We start from the raw sequence: 16,921 nt of genomic DNA on the forward strand, positions 1-16,921 counted from the left end.
GCCAATCCCTTCTCTTTCCTCCTCTTCAGGGTCCCCCGTTTTGTTATTATTTTTATTCAATAAAGATACCAAATAAACTTTTCTGTGCTCAGCTCAAGCGTTGGCTTCTCATTCGAATCCTGCTACCGACCATCCTGACTGAGGTTTTCCAGGGTTTCCCTCAGTCCTACCAGGCAAATGCCAGGATGACACCTACTTAACAGGCCCTGGCCGATACCCTCCCAAATCCTTTCCATTGTTATTATTGTTATTAGATATCCCATGTAAAATGGCCTCTGAGCTGTATCTGGTGATTGTTAAATAAATAAATAAATATTACTGTGCGAGCGATCCCGCGTTCGATTCCGGGGTGGGAACATTTAGTCTAAAAAAGTGTAAAAGAATTCTCAGGTCAGACATCCTGATTGATTTTTTCTGGATTTTCCTTATTTACACCAGGGAAATGTCGGGATATTACCTAATATAGTGGACCCATACCGCTTCCTACGTTCCTCAATCCTTTCTTCCCAATTCTCCGGGCAGTATATCGCCGAGTGACGTCATCCCTCATACGTGACGTGTGACGGACTATCATGGTCATAGGTGCTGAAGGCCCAGAAATTCCTACCTATACCCACCTAATGGTACTTAGTGCAAAGTATTTTATGAAACAACGGGAGCAGGCCCGAAACCAGCCACAGAGGTTTGGGGGGGGGGGCATGAACATGTTAGAGGGGGCCAAGTCATTAATAAGTCTCTCACACATATCTAAATTGTGTTTTTTGTGTCGAGGTCTAGAAGGGCCACGAAAACTTTAGGGGAAGCAGGCCCCCCTAGCTCCCCTCTGGTTGCAGACCTGAACCGGAGTAGAACTGAGAGTGACATTAATAACCTTAATATAGCTTTGTTCATTGCCATTTCCCGTTACAAAATATCCGGTTAAACAAAAATTACTATTTAACCTCGTTTTATTTTGTTGCTATGTAGCCTTATTCAGTTTTATGAAATTAACATTAATGCGATTTGATGCTTCTGATTTTTCTTTTAGTGATGGTGGTTACTAACAGTTACGGTGAATGTTCATTTTCTAAAGTGGAATTACTAAAAACTAAGTTTAAAAAAGAAACAACTGGCAGTCACAAAGTTTAATGAACATTGAATACAGGGCCGGATTTAGGGGGTGCACCGAAGCACATGTACCCCCCCTTCCTCCGTTGTGAATATACATTATTTAAAGTGAGGAACTAGCAGTGAAAATAGCAATACTTTCCGAAAATTTCATGTCATGTTTCTCTTTCGGGCTTAAAAGAAAGCGGAGTTTGTTTGTCAATTCCTTATACACAACACAGATGCCTAAAGGCATTTTTTAAAAAAATAATTTGATTCAAGATTGGTGCACCCCCCTCAGAAAATCCTGCATCCGGCCCTGATTGAATATAAGATACAACAAAATCTCATAAGATTTAACATATGATTAGGATACTATATATAAATCTAACTCTGAAAACCTAATATATGATTTTGCCACAACAAAATGTATAAAAGTTGTTATATAGTGTTAGCTTTGGGTGGCCCCATGGTGTAATGATTAGCCTTCTGCATTCAGAACCCAGCAATCCGATTTGAAATCTCAGTGAACCTTTCCGAATGCATTTTCTTTTTATTAAGCAAAGTATCGTGTGTATAATCCTATAATAATTTATGCGATATGTCAATAAAACTGAGGCTAGAACACAGATATCCTCAACTTGGTCCCATGGTGTAATGGTTAGCACTCTGGACTCTGAATCCAGCGATCCGAGTTCAAATCTCGGTGGGACCTGTCCTTTTTTTTCATTAAGTAAAGTGTTGTGAGTACTACAGTATTTTGTAATAATATATGCAATATGTCTGTAATTCGGAGGCTAGAACATATTTTTTTTTTAGCATCTGGTGCCATGGTGTAATAGTTATCACTGAGTTTAGGAATCCCAGTTGTAATCTACCCTCTGTTTTTCTTCCCACTAAGCTAAGCATTCTGTATATTTTCTTGCGTTAACTCATGGAATAGATAAAATACTGTAAAAATTTCGTCGCTAAAATCCAATATCTTCCGGTGGCGAATCGCCAAAAATGATTTTCTGTGCTTATAGGGTGTGCTTGTGTTTCTACGGTAAATAAACAAAATTATTACCTATATTTCTTAACTTAAGCCGTCTATAAAATTGAAGAAATAGTTCCTAGATTATTTAGGCAGATTTGGGACCATAAAATAGCCCATTTTAGCAAAACAAAGTATTGTATATCATATACTGTACTTGTGGTTTCATATAAGGTTCTAGCATTGATGATAAATATGTTCATTGTTCATTATAATTTTTCCTTCAACACTCTTTTCCCTTTAAAAAATTCACGTACTGCTTTATACAGCTTACCTTCCTCCCCTTCGTATGAACTCAATTTGGACTAGTCCAATTGATAGTAGCAGTATTAAAAAGAAACAACGTTAGTATTCGATAACTTTGTTCGAGTGTGGAGGACGATGTTTTCAAGCTAATTTTGCGGTGTTAACGTTGCTTTTCAGTGTTTACTTCATTGTACGTAATTGGCAAGTGTATAAACAATTTGTATTGTGTTCTGTAAATTAAACTGTATGTACTGTGTGTGAGATATGTATTTTATATCAATATTGGAACTCTAACCATGCCGAAGATAAGAAAAAGACTAAGAACGACTTATCCCGTGTTTGGAAATTCAGCTGAGTTTTCAGGTGTAGTTACCCACAAAATCAGATGTAATGAAGCGTTATTTTCAATTGGTAGAGCTTGAAAAGTGTGAGAAAGGATATGTTCGATCTGTAAAGAAGGTGGCGAGAGACGTTGCTCAGTGTGTGAAATATGTTTAGGACAAGGCCTCCATCCCTACTGTGTCGTTAGAACGTTTAATTCAGCTTCACCTTGTCTTGCACGGAAAGTATATAAGAAGTTTGTTAAATCTGACAAGAAAACGAAAGCTTTTGCTAATTTCCATTAAAAAATGGATATATTGAAATAAGATTACATGAAGTTCGTTGGTATATGTTCCTGTAAATGTCATGAACTTCCATGTGCTAATGTGAATTGAGAAAGACAGTACCTAGGAAGGAGTGGACATTTCTGCAAGATCAGAGAACAACACGAGTAGGCAGAATAGAGAGAGTTGACTAGAGGAGACTTTAAAACTAATCGTACGCACTAAAAGGAAATCACGAGAGACCGACCACCCACCAACAATCTTCTTACAAATCACAAACGAGTACTTCTAATGAACTCCATATTATCTGGATATTATCGACTAATCTGGATATTATCGACTAATCGAAGTAATCACCAAGACTTGAGGGCGATGAGTCAAGTGTTGGTGATTACTTCGCGAAACAACAGGATATTAGAGAAAAAAAGAAACAAGCAGCAACGACATGTCCTTAGACCCCTCGTATGCTGGAAGACCGACTTGGAACATCTGATTGTGCAACTGCTTTGATAGCAATACCTACATTGCATTTTTTTTTGGGGGGGGGGAATAATTGATCCAAAGAATGCTGGCCAGATGACAGACAGCTCAAAAATCAGGCGAAGGGAAAAGATATGAAAAAAGGAAGTGCTAATGGCCAACGGAAAGGTTCTTAGAGGCTTGTACTTTGATGGTCTTGAAGATCGAACTCTATGCAGGAAAGTGACTGGAGGTCGCTCGTTTTCAGTAGAAAAGATACTCTAGTTGTAAAGATGAAGTTAAACACATGTGACTAATGACAACTTCTTCAAGATACATACAACAAGTTATTTGCCACATCCGGAGAATATATTGATTTCTATGGTTGACAATGAAATACTTCATGTCAGAAAAGAGGCATTGAGAAAGATAGTCAACGCAAGGGACTAGATACGAGAAGAGTATAGATAATGACAGTAGCAATAGTAGGAAGGCGAAACAAGGAAGAACAGCTAAAGTAGACAATGAATCACATGTAATATATATATGCTATGAAAGCTCAATTTTAATGTAGCGCGGGAGACCCGGGTTCGATTCCCGGCGGGAGCTCATGTGGTTCGGATTCCACGTTAATCAGTAGGTCCACGTCTCATATAGCCTCGCAGCTGAACGGGACAAAACTCAAAATCAATCAATCAATTTTAATGTAAACGATTACACAAACCTTATTAATTGGTATCAGTTGAAGTGATGCCTCCTCTAGTGCTGTCTTGTTTTCTAACAAAGAACTTGAAATCCACAGTAATAACCGTTAAAATCCAGGCATAAAAAGAGGTTTGAAATGTTCCTGTCACATTAAGAGCACAGAACGCTGCGTGAAACTTGTAACACAAGAATCTGCAGCAGTTTGTGGCAGAGATGGTTTTATCAGACTTAAACTAAGATCCCGATCTGTAAACCCAAAAATAGAAACAAAGGAAAACTATGCCCTGCAAAGAACCAAGGATCTAATTTTAAACATACGTGCATGGATGGTAGGATGGACATGGGAGGAATCCGACCTGCACCCACTTCCTCGTCGTGGGGCCTGGGTCGTTTCACTGAAACAAGCAGAGAGGTGCAGAAAAAATGTATTTTGTATTAATTAGATTGTTATTTTGATAAAATTGGCTATTTTGTAACATAAGGAACGTACAAATCCTTGTAACATCATAAACTGATTGTCCCGAACATAAATCGTAAACCTTTAGTGTTGTAAAGTTCGGCATATTTGCTTTGATTTCACTGGGGCAACTTTCCCAATTTTGAAGCAAAAACGATCGCGTGACATACTCATGGTCGAAAGAATATAACAAAGCATATTAGCATTTGTAAAAGACTGAAGTACTTAAGCGATTATATTTTATTCATGTACTTTTATTTAACTATCGTCAAGAGCATCATTACGTTTTACTCTCTAAAATTATAAACACTGAAATAAGAGTAACTTAGCTTTGTGAACAGGTCTGAACAAAAGCAGCTTCTTTCTCCGATGCAACTTCCACATATATTTACTCAAGAATGTGTAAAAATTTACCCTTTCACGCGGATGGCAAGTGCTGTGACTAGAAGTCACAGGCCTTGAGCAATTCGAGAAGGGGCGTCTTCACTCAATGGGGCATCTTTACCCAAGATACTAATATATATATATATGGAGGCTGTAACATACTATACCAGTGTTTCGTAGTATTTGTATGATAGATATCAACACTTTGAATTCTAAATCCAGTTTCCGAGTTCAGATCTCGGTGGGAGCTAGTTTCTTGTTTCTTTCTATTAAGCGAAGTATTGTATTACAGTATTTTGTAATAATTCATGCAATATGTTTGTAATTCGTAGGGTGTAACATAGTATTTTTAGCAGTTGGTCGCATGGTGTAATACTTAGTACTCTGAATCCAGCTGTACGAGCTCAGATCTACCCTCTTTCTTTTCTTTCCATTAAGTGAAGCATTCTGTATATTTTCTTTTATTCATTCAACCAATAAATATGTAGTTCGAGGGTTATAACATACTACTTTTTAGCTGTTGATCCGTTGGTGTAACTATCAGACTGTATATTATGGACAATACACATATATGTCTCTCATATCGTGTAAAAAAAATCATAATGATTTGACCAGTTAGTCACGCTGGGCCAATTTGTCAAACAAAATTAATATATTACTCATATTAATTATTATTTATATTGTTTGTCTGTATGTAAAAAGGTGATGCAACCAGAAAGGAAACTATGAATACGGAGTTGTATCACGTTGTTTTGTTTGAAATAACTGTTTTAGCACATAGATTTTATTTTTGTCATAAACACATAATTTTTTGAAAGTATTTAATCAAGGTATGTTCAATCTGTACCAATACACTTCTCTCATCCACTACGAAGTGCTTTTTAAGGCAGCTTCAAAGAGCACCTCAATAAATTCTTTGAAAATTGTTTTGAAGCTCCCTAATTGGCAAGGCGTTTGTTCGACAAGAAAGGCTCCAAATGTTTAAATAGGTGGTAATCAGCAAGGGACAGGTCTGATAAGTATGGTGGATGAGGCTGAACCTCAAACTTCAGTTCTTTCAGAGACATACGCAAACATGAGTCATCAATTATCATGGGGAACATAATAATAATAATAATTGCCTTTTTTCTGTTTACAAAAGCTGGTTCTAACGACAATCATTTTTGGTGCACAATATCAAATTGTTTACAGTAATATGGTGTATTAATGGTTTCATCCACTCCTAGGGGAAGCTGTAATGAATAACTTCCATTTGATTTCATCCAACTGTCACCATAATGTTCCTTCGATGTAGGTTTGGTTTGGGTGTGTGTTTTTTATTTTGATCTGCAGCCAGCCACTGTGGTGAAGGTTTACAATTATCATAGAATTTCCAATTTCGTCAAACAAAAACGAAGTAAACAACTAAACTAGGCCGAAAGTTACTTTTTGGTTTAATACTCAATGATGTATATATATCAAATCGTCGTAGTTTGTGCCTTTCTGTCAACTGATGAGGAAAACACTACACCTTGCAGGTCTTTCTCACCTTCCTAAGACATTTAAAGTGTCTGGAAACTGTGGCTATGCTTACTCCCAGTTGGGCAACAAATTCTCGAACAGTTAGGAAAGAGTTAACTTGAGCATCACAGAAGATACTCTCAGGTTTCTTATGGGGTTCTCAGGTTTCTTTTGGAAGGTCATATCTCCTAAAGAGAATTTCTCAAGCCCTCATTTTGCTGTATGTTCAATGGCAGGATCCTTCCCTAAAGTACCATTAATGTATCGAGTTACTTGGGCTGCAGAATGTCCAGGTTTGAATTCATAAAGCATAAGAAGTCATATACTTAATTTATACTTAATTTAGAATTTCTTCAGTGTTTCTGGGCTAATTAAAAAATAAACATATGATTAGAAGGAGCAAAGAATAAGCAATAAAACCATGTATAGCAATTTATATTAAACTTTAAACTATACAAGATGTATTATAAAGAAAATCAGTGAGCACAAAAATTGACATTTCACATAGAACAACCTGACGTATAGTGTCAGGCGTATATTCAATTATCCATATACACTATATGTGAACTCTGCATTTTGTTTTTCTGTGGTCAAGATGGTATGCAACTTGAATGAACATTGTGAATAGCGAGTTGTATATAGTGTCAGGCGTTCATTCAATTATATATTTTATCTAAAAGATTAGATTTATTTAGAAAAAAGTCGTGTGTTCGACCTGAGAAACCCACATAAATTATTTCCAAAGGATTAACCTGGTGCTTCGGGACTCGTGTGTGTTAATTTCAACAAAATCGTTTCAGGAAAGGTGAGTGCACAGATAATTTATTACAAGATTTATTCGAACATTTTTTTAAAAAAGGAATTTCATTACCAAGAAAATTGGGTAGACTTTAACTTTCATCTTTCTAGGAAGCGATGTGTGCGTAGTTGGAGATCGTATAAAATTGTAGAATAACAACTAATGAGAGATATTGTTAGAATTTTTGGTAGGCACATGCTCGAGCGTTTTCAAATATTTTCATATATTTAGCATATATCCACCCTTATACCTTAGACAAGGGCGCCCATGTTGTAGTTTCCAAGGGGGAGCAAGTATAAGCGACATTTCAAATATAGTTTCAAATTTTGCTGTAACTAATGTAAACATTCTATTGGGTTTTCAATATTCCCAAATACAATTTCCTCTTAGGGGGCCAAGCGCCCCACATTGCACCTCCCTGATGGGCGCCCTTGACCTTAGATTATATATTTGATTTTAAGTAAGAATATGCTGTACTATAAAAATATTAGGTGGGTGTTCGCAGTATATTCCCGTATACACTCCATTACATCCCTGACAATTACTTTATTTCAACATCTGACAAGTAAACCTTACGTTTGGGTGAATCGAGTTGCTGACTGAGAAAGTAGTACTAATTGTGTTCAGTATTTCAGTGAAGTTATAGGTGCGAAGCTCCAGGGGTTTAGGAGATATAGCTACCAGAACATCACATGGAAGTACAGAAGTCTTCATACAGTTGGAGGTAAAAGCTCTATAAGACCTCTTGGAACAACAAAAGGTGAATAAAAAATATATGGGTACATATTAGGACTAGGGGCAAGTCATATAGTAAGGGTATACCTGACAGCAGCCATCTTGAAAGCCGCCATTTTGAATTAAGGTTAAGTTTTTAAAATAGGAATAGGGTCATGTGATACATGATTTAAGGCGCAAATTTAATCAGAAGAACAATGGTGACGTTAATTTTGATTTACGCGCAATTGGTAAAAAGTTACAGGGAAATTAAGTATTGTTGCAGCATATGTATTAGTCCTTTACCCCACCTTGTAAATTTTGTGTTAATGATAATAAATAAAAAGCAGGTGGATAAATATTAGGTCTATGGTAAGAGTTGCTTTGCTGGCGGCCATCTTGAAATCCGATATTTTGAATCAGACAAAAGTTTTAAACAAAATGCATAACATTGACACCTTATTAATAGCAAATTTTACCATAAATCCAACGGTATAAGAATTTTTGCTTTATCATTAACCAGCATTTGTTATCGCGTAAACAAGTTGCTAATTTAAGGAAAAATGACCAAAGTGGAATTGAGTCGTAATTAAACTTGGGTCTTTCATCCAGAAAAATCCTCAATTAGTACAATCAATATGTAGTTCAGAAAAGAGTGCATGCATATATTTTTCATTCACCTTTTGTCGTTACAAGAGGTCTTATAGAGCTTTTACCTCCAACTGTATGAAGACTATTCTGTACTTCCATGTGATGTTCTGGTAGCTATATCTCCTAAACCCCTGGAGCTTCGCACCTACAACTTCACTGAAATACTGACCACGTTTAGTACTACTTTCTCATATGTGTCTCAGTTAGCAACTCGATTCACCCAAACGTAAGGTTTACTTGTAAGTACACACTTTAACTTATGCTAGTAATAATTTATTACATCTTTTTTTTTCTTTCTTTAGTCACAGAATGTTTATCCGCAAGAACAATAGTTTGCAGAAGGACCATTGGGACGTGTTTACTTCACCATTTTGCCCAGAGTTGTGGGGTGTGGTAGCTGCTACGCTGATTGTATTGTCTGTCATGTTACTTGTAGCTCAAGTTAAAGGCAGGAAGTTTTTTCGACTCGAACACCAGCAACCCACGTCGTTGATTATTGGAAATGCTTTCCTATTTATCTGTGCAGCTTATTGTCAGCAAGGTAAGTCGAATACTAGAAAACGAAACTACAAGGAAAACTAGCAAAAATGCGATCACCAGTGGCGTATTTACAATTTTGTTTCGGGGGGGGGGCTTTGCCTGAAAATGTGAAAATTCTGCAAGATATTTCATATACTTTACTATAGTAAGTAAGAGTTCAAGGTGAGGCTTAATCCCTGAAGCCCCCCCCCCTAAATACGTCACTGGCTATCACTGTTAATCTTTCTAACTACTTCGTAAAACAGCACATGTTATAGGATTTTGTAAACCATGGCATCTTTTGTTTCGATTCCGGCATCGTACTGCTGTAATAAGTTGAAATATAGTAAATACTAGAATTGTGGCAGGCTGAGCTCAGGTAGGCAGAATATATATTATCTAAAGATATAATTCGTTACTGGAGTTCAAAATACGTAAAATAACTATGAAGAAAAGATGTATAGAAATTCATAACAACATATTTCAACTCTTCAATTCGAGGGGCAACACCATTGATTTGATTGTGGTGTCATCTAGTGACGTTTGCCCTCAAGAAAAGAGAATCCTCTTTTTTTGCACGCACAAACGGGTTTTGCCCCTTTTTAAAACTCTAGTTCTTCTATTGGGACCAAGGATCTTATAAAACAGAGGATCTGCCCTTACAACAAAATCGTGAAGTCATACGTCACAGTTTTGCTTCCCCCCCCCCTACTGTGCCCACTCCGCCCAATAGGATCGCAATGTTTTGAGCCAACAATCATGGCGGAAACGAAAGTAGCCAATCAAACGATGGAGGAAACGAGAGTAGCCAAACAGACTTGGCGATGCTTGGTTGTTTTTTGGCTTCATTGATTTAATAGGATGAAGATACGTATGGGTATATCCTCTATTTTATAATATCCTTGATTCGGACACTCAATCTTTCTGTGTGGTAGTTTCTTGATTTGAAATCTTTCAGTTTCACGTTCGACGATTATGCCGTGTAGGTTAAAGAAGACGCTGATGATTAAAATGAATGAAATTATTAAAGTGGAGGAAATAGGAAAACCACAAGAAAACTCACGTATGTAGTGTCTGTCCTCCACAAAGCCCACTTGGCGCGATCCACGATCGAACCAGGAACCCCATGCACCAAATGGAAGCACTGTACCACTGATCCACCGCGGTTTACTCGTTGTTTGAAGTTCCAAAGTACATTGCAAACCACTTGTGAAGAGAGAGCGTTGTGTTGACGATAGGATTTTTCATTTATAGACACGAAACTAAACAAGCAACGTTTCACCCAACTTCCATTAAACGGAGTACTGTACGAACTGTAACTTTATCGAGTTGAATGAACATTAATTCTAACGTCCATTAACCATGCGTTAGGCGCGTATGATTTTGTTGCACGATTAGGCGCGTGGGTGACAGGTGGCACCCACCTATTAAAACATACTGCTGCAGAAATAATTTATTTTTTACAAACTGTAGACAGGGAACAGAAGTATGCTACTGCCTCCACATCAAACACCAACAATCAACGTTCAGATACTGAAATGTGCGACTCCGAACACCACACAAAGTGTTGCCAACGTGAGACAAAAATCACTGGGGGACACCTGTCACCCACGCGCCTAATCTAGGGTTAAAGCGGATAAAATTATAGTTTTCACTATGTAATTTGGTTGAACACAGAAGGTGTAAAATCACGTTTCTCAGGAGTCTCATGCTAAAAAGAACAAAAATCCATACCCTTATTTATTACCCATTGCATTTCATGCTCTATATTACATTTTTTTAAAATAAAAAAAGTAGATTTCTGCTCCTGTGCAGACGAAACATGCTACATCTTGTGATACGTGGCAAGAGCCAGCGATTTTTCCCCTTGTAATTTACATTTTTCATTTTGTGGAATTCTTATAATTATTCTGGGATGAGAACCAAACGTGTTTGCTACACTGCCATTTATTGATAGAAAAGACAAATATCGCGCCTGTAGGTGATTTGTACAAACGATGATAGATGTCACTAGCATACATAGTGTATAGCATAGCCGCTTATGGAGCTAGTACATGCTCCGTACCTCCTTCCTCCATAAAATAACATAGTTATGTTAAATTCGTTAAATGCAACTGTAGAATTATTGCGACCATACGTCCCGTTTTGACCGGGACAGTCCCGTTTCAGGGGCGTGTCCCGGCTCTCCCGTCAGTAGGTGCAAAAAAAGTAGTATTTGTCCCGTTTTATGCAAGTGAAAGAAGTAAATATTAAACTCAGTACCGGTACCTTTACTCCGCGGACGTTTTAGCAGTTGCTTGTTTGTTGACAGACTTCAACGTGTATGAAAAATTTCAACGTTTTTCATAAGTATCGAATCACTTGACCCCGCCCTATATCAAAGAGAGAAAAAAAAAGGAGAGAGGAGGGGAAGCTCTGATATCAGGGCGCTGATAAGAACAAAAGGTAGGCCTAAAAGTCCAGAGTTGCTAATTCAGCACCGTTAGCAATCCTAGCCACATTCTTTTCAGTTCTAACCATGTTATAGCCAATTTTCAAATTCATTCTTACGTCTCAAAAAAATATAGTCATTATAAGTAAATTGTATGTAGGTAGAGGAAATTTAAACGAGAAACTTTTTAAAGTCAAATTTCTTACAGACACGACGAAAGATGCTGGCAGCTTGGCACCTGGCGGGCGAGGGTGTTGCTTGGATGTTGGCAATAGTGCAAAAGTCAGTAAAACGGCTTCCTCATGACTTTTGAAACACCAGAACCTGTCCCGTTTTCAGCTGAAAATTTTATGGTCACCCTGTGTAGAATCAGAAAATATATGACGTACTTATAACGAACTATTAAGGCGGCAGATTACTAAATATTTTTGAAAAACTAATATTTTTTTCTTTTGCCCATTTTTCGTAAGTGGTAATAAAATGTAACTTACCACAATAACTGATCATGTTATTCTACATCCGTAAATACGAATCGAAAGAATTTTCAGTGTTGCCATCCATAGAAATTACAGTGTGACCAGAATTTGAATTACTAAAAAATCTAGGTAAAGTCAGCGACTAGAAAAATGAACTCTACGGTAATTGATGACTTATCATGCTGTCTATGTTCCTTGTTTACTACTTTTTTTAATAATATTTCTATTTATTTTATAAAACTTACATAAATATTACAAAATAAATAAGTTATTACAAAATAAATAGAAACATTCTTTAAAAAGTAGTAAACAAGGAACATAGACAGCATCATAAATCATCAATTACCGTAGAGTTCATTTTTCTAGTCGCTGCCTTTACCTAGATTTTTGAGTAATTAAATTCTGGTCACACTGTAATTTTTATGGATGGCAACACTGAAAATTCTTCTAATTCACATTTTCGGGTGTAGAATAACATTATCTATTATTGTGGTACGTTACATTTTATTACCTCTTTCCACTTACGAAAAATGGGCAAAAGAAAAAATATTAGTTTTTCAAAAATATTTAGTAGTCTGCCCCCTTAATGACAGTAAATTTAAAGTTAAAATTTAAAAAAAAAGTTATCATTGTTTGACAATATAGAACAGCTATGGAGAAGTATTCTCGTGTTTGTGTGGAGACGATAGAATGTGTTTATATTTTATAAATCTTCGTATTCTTACTCTACTTGCTGAAAGTTACGAAAGTGCAACTTAGACTACGAAGTAAAGGGCATAAATTAATTACGCGGAAAAGAGTATAGTAGGCCTACAGCGAACTTATTAACAATAATAATTAATAATCAGGATAGTAGTTAATAATGGTTAATAGTTAAATACTTACATTAAAGGATTTGGTGATTTTATGAAAATAATACACACTCCCTGAAAGAAGTGTGCAGTCTCAAAGGTCTGTGAAGTTGGCCTACCCAAATTACCTTACACACTTTTATCTACATGAGCCGTTAGTTCCTCGTTAGTTCTTACTAAAGTTACGTTAGTTCCGCGATTTTAAATAAATTATACACAAAAACCAATGGGTAGACCAACTTCACATGTGAAGTTGGCGTACCCAATAAGCTTTCCCACATTTTTCGCCATAAATCGTTAGTTCCCGTTAGTTCTTACAGAAGTTCCATTAGTTCCGCGATTTTATACAAATTAGAGCATAAAGAAAAATGTGCGGGTAGGCCAACTTCACATGTGAAGTTGGCGTATCCAACAAGCTTTCCCACATTTTTCGGCATGAATCGTTACTTCCTTTTTAGTTCCCGTTAGTTCTTACAAAAGTTCCGTTAGTTCCGCGATTTCATACAAATTAGAGCATAAATAAAAATGTGTGGGAATTCTAACTTCACATGTGAAATTGGCGTACACTATAAGCTTATATTTTTCAACAAGAATCGTTAGTTCACCGTTAGGTCCCGTTAGTCCTTACTAAAGTTCCGTTAGTTCCGCGATTTTATACAAATTAGAGCATAAATATAATTTTGGATAGGCTAACTTCACATGTGAACTTTGAGTCAACAAGTTTTCCCAGATTTCTCGACATGAATCGTAAGTTCACGTTAGTTCTTCAACAATCATGGTGGAAACGAAAGTAGCCAATCAGACGTGCCGATGTTCGGTTGTTTTTTGGCTTCATTTATTTTATAGGATGAAGATACAGATGGTGATCAGAAAAATGGAAACACCTGAACGAAATTGCAACTTACCAGATTAATATGGTGTCGGGCCACCTTTCGCCTTCAGAACAGCCTTGATGCGACGTGGGATGGAGGCATAGAGCTCGTGAATGGTAGTAAGTGGAATTTTACACCATTCCTCGTGAAGGGCATCGGCCAGTTCTGTGAGAGAGGATGAAGGTGGAAATCGTCGCCGGAGTCGTGTTTCCAAGACGGACCACAGATGTTCAATTATGTTGAGATCTGGGGATTGGGCGGGCCAGGGGAGGTGTTGAACTTCATCCCGATGTTCCTCAAACCACGCTGCAACAACGCCAGCTGTATGAATGGGTGCATTATCATCCTGGAAGATGGCGTCATTGTCCGGGAATAATATCCAGACCATAGGATGCAAGTGGTCTCCTAAAATTGCGATATAATCGTTGGCAGTGATTCGTCCGCTAAGTGTGACCACAGGACCCAATGAAAACCATGATATGGCGGCCCACAGCATCACCGAGCCGCCGCCATGTTTCACAGTTGGGCAGAGACACTACAGATCATAAGCTTCTTTGGGCGTTCTCCACACATAAACACGGCCCGTGGTTGGGAATAGCGTGAAAGATGACTCATCCTACCATATCACACGTTTCCAGTCCTCTACGGTTCAACTTGCATGGTCGCGGCGTGCGAAAGCGTTATGGTCCCTGATGAGCGGTTTGGCCCGTGCAACACGACCCCGTAAGTTCATGTCATACAATTCGCGGCGGACTGTGATTGTCGAAACAGGGTGGGGGAGGTGCTGATTGAGTTCCTCCGTCACTTACTCCGCAGTGGTACGACGGTTCTCTGCGCTTTAATACCCGGCGTGACCTGTCACTCATGATTTTCTTCCGCCTACTGTTCCGCTTCCTCGATGTGGTTTTCCCGTGTGTTGTGTAGCCCGTCATCACCTTCGACACTGTCCCACGCGACACACCTAACACAGTAGCCACTGCCGTCACACTCACTCCACATAACGGCGCACCAACAATTTGCCCTCTTTGAAAATCTGAGAGGTCTCCCATTTTACACTACCTCCGTCTGCTGCAGCCACTGGACACTGCTGTTCCACTGCGCCTGACGTAGTATGGAGACCGACCTAACATACCACCACCAGCGGTCCGGCGCTGCGGGCGCCACGACACCACTGCCAACCCATACATCCGACGTGTTGCCAACTACAGGTGTTTCCATTTTTCTGATCACCATCTGTACATATGGGCAGATCCTCTATTTTATAACATCCTTGCCCCAAACACCCGAAAGGCTAGCCTTTCGTCAGCATTCGTCAACTTTCGTTGTTTCGTGTTATTTTGGGTATTACTCATGGTTTTCGTCTGCTAATGGTGACGGGAAAGCGATTGTCACCGCCTCATTCTGAAGATTACATGAGAAAGGCGGAAGGCTAGCGGCCCATAGCCTACAATATTTTCTTGCAGAAGCTTCAATCCATTCTCGCGTGATGTTTAAACAGCACATCATTAAATAAATCCATAATCCATTTTATAAAATTAATTGTATCAATGTCCAAAAGCAACATTTCAGGCTGATATATAATTAAATGGATAGGCTAAGCCTTATAGCCTTAATGGACACTACGTCCCTGGTTAGATCTTATTAAAGTTACGTTTGTTCCGCGATTTTACACAAATTCTATGTAAATAAAAATTAATCCTTTGCGTTAAAGATGTCATTTTCCTATATGAGTGCTATAGCATTTTATGACATGCACATGGATGTCACTGGAACTCAAAGGACTAATGAGTACCTTAACTTTACATGTGAACTTGGCATACCGAATCAGTTTACATGAATCGTTCTTTTTTAGTTGCCGTTAGTTCTTACAAAAGTTACGTTAGCGGAACTTTTTGTAAGAACTAACGAGGAACAAACGATTCATGACAAGAAATGTGGGAAAACTTGTTGGCACAAACTTCACATGTGAAGTAAGCCTATCCATAAATTATATTTATGCTCTAATTTGTATAAAATCGCGGAACTAACGGAACTTTGGTAAGAACTAACATGAACTAACGGTGAACTAGAGATGCATGTCGAAAATGTGGGAAAGCTTGTTGGATACGCCAACTTCACATGTGAAGTTAACCTACCCACACATTTTTATTTATGCTTTAATTTATATAAAATCGCTAACGGAACTTTAGTAAGAACTAATGTTAACTAACGAGGAACTAACGATTGATGTCGAACAATCCGAGAAAGCTTGTTGGGTACGCCAACTTCGCATGTAAGTTGGCCTACCCATTGGTTTTTGTGTATAATTTCTTTAAAATCGCGGAACTAACGTAACTTTAGTAAGAACTAACGGGAACTAACCAGGAACTAACGGCTTATGTAGATAAAAGTGGGTAAGCTAATTTGGGTAGACCAACTTCACAGACCTCTGTCTCAAGAAGATTTCTTTAGTTTCCTGTCTCCTGGTATTTGTATTTTTCTCCGCCAGAGGTCGGATAGTTTTTGAAACAGATCATCTTAATGTCCATTTTTGTGGAACTGAATTTAATCGCTTACCTGATGTTATTAATATACATATTTTAATTGTTATTCAAATGTCTTTACAGGTACAGAATTATCGATCACCAACATGTCTGCTCGCATGGTTCATTTTGTCGCTTACTTAACAGGAGTAATTCTCTATTCTGCCTACTCGGCGGCGCTAGTGTCGTTTCTTGCAGTGGATAGATTTATCCCTCCATTCCATAGCCTAGAAGGACTCCTCAATCATGGAGGGTACAAATTGGGGCTGATTGCTGAAACCGCTGAGCAAGATCTCTTTGAGGTAATCACAAAATATTAACTACTAACTAATTTTATTATTTAAAAAGCCGAAAGTCAATCACCGCAGAAATGCAACAGTCATAATTTACACGGGAATTTTTGGGCTTTTTCCAATCCCCTTCTATTATAAAAGATTTCTTCTTATGTACAGTAGTTATAAATATTACAAATAAAATATAAGTTCCTCTTTAGAAGTTTATGTGGTTTGTTGGTTAGTTTGTAGGAACAGGTACCTCTCAGAGACTAGGCGTTCGAGAGAGAGAGTTAAAATCCAGAGACCAGGCGTCCTATAGTGAGTGGGAAATGATTG

At 37.9% G+C, this 16,921-nt stretch overlaps 1 protein-coding gene and 1 non-coding gene across 2 annotated transcripts in view; both read left to right on the top strand.

Annotated features, from left to right (window-relative positions):
- LOC145684598 (glutamate receptor U1-like) overlaps positions 1-16,921 on the top strand; it is a 79,364-nt gene that overhangs the window by 56,184 nt on the left and 6,259 nt on the right. Inside the window, exons 5-6 of the mRNA XM_081756991.1 lie at positions 8,942-9,180; positions 16,395-16,612. Of these exons, the coding sequence (XP_081613117.1) occupies positions 8,942-9,180; positions 16,395-16,612 (457 nt within the window). The remainder of the gene's footprint in view (positions 1-8,941; positions 9,181-16,394; positions 16,613-16,921) is intronic.
- On the top strand, positions 1,730-1,801 carry TRNAQ-CUG (transfer RNA glutamine (anticodon CUG)). The gene has a single exon. It is a non-coding gene; the product is annotated as a tRNA-Gln (tRNA).

This window comes from Thermobia domestica, chromosome 5, assembly GCF_964235325.1.
Source record: "Thermobia domestica chromosome 5, izTheDome1.hap1.1, whole genome shotgun sequence".
NCBI classification, from domain to species: Eukaryota; Metazoa; Arthropoda; class Insecta; order Zygentoma; family Lepismatidae; genus Thermobia; species Thermobia domestica.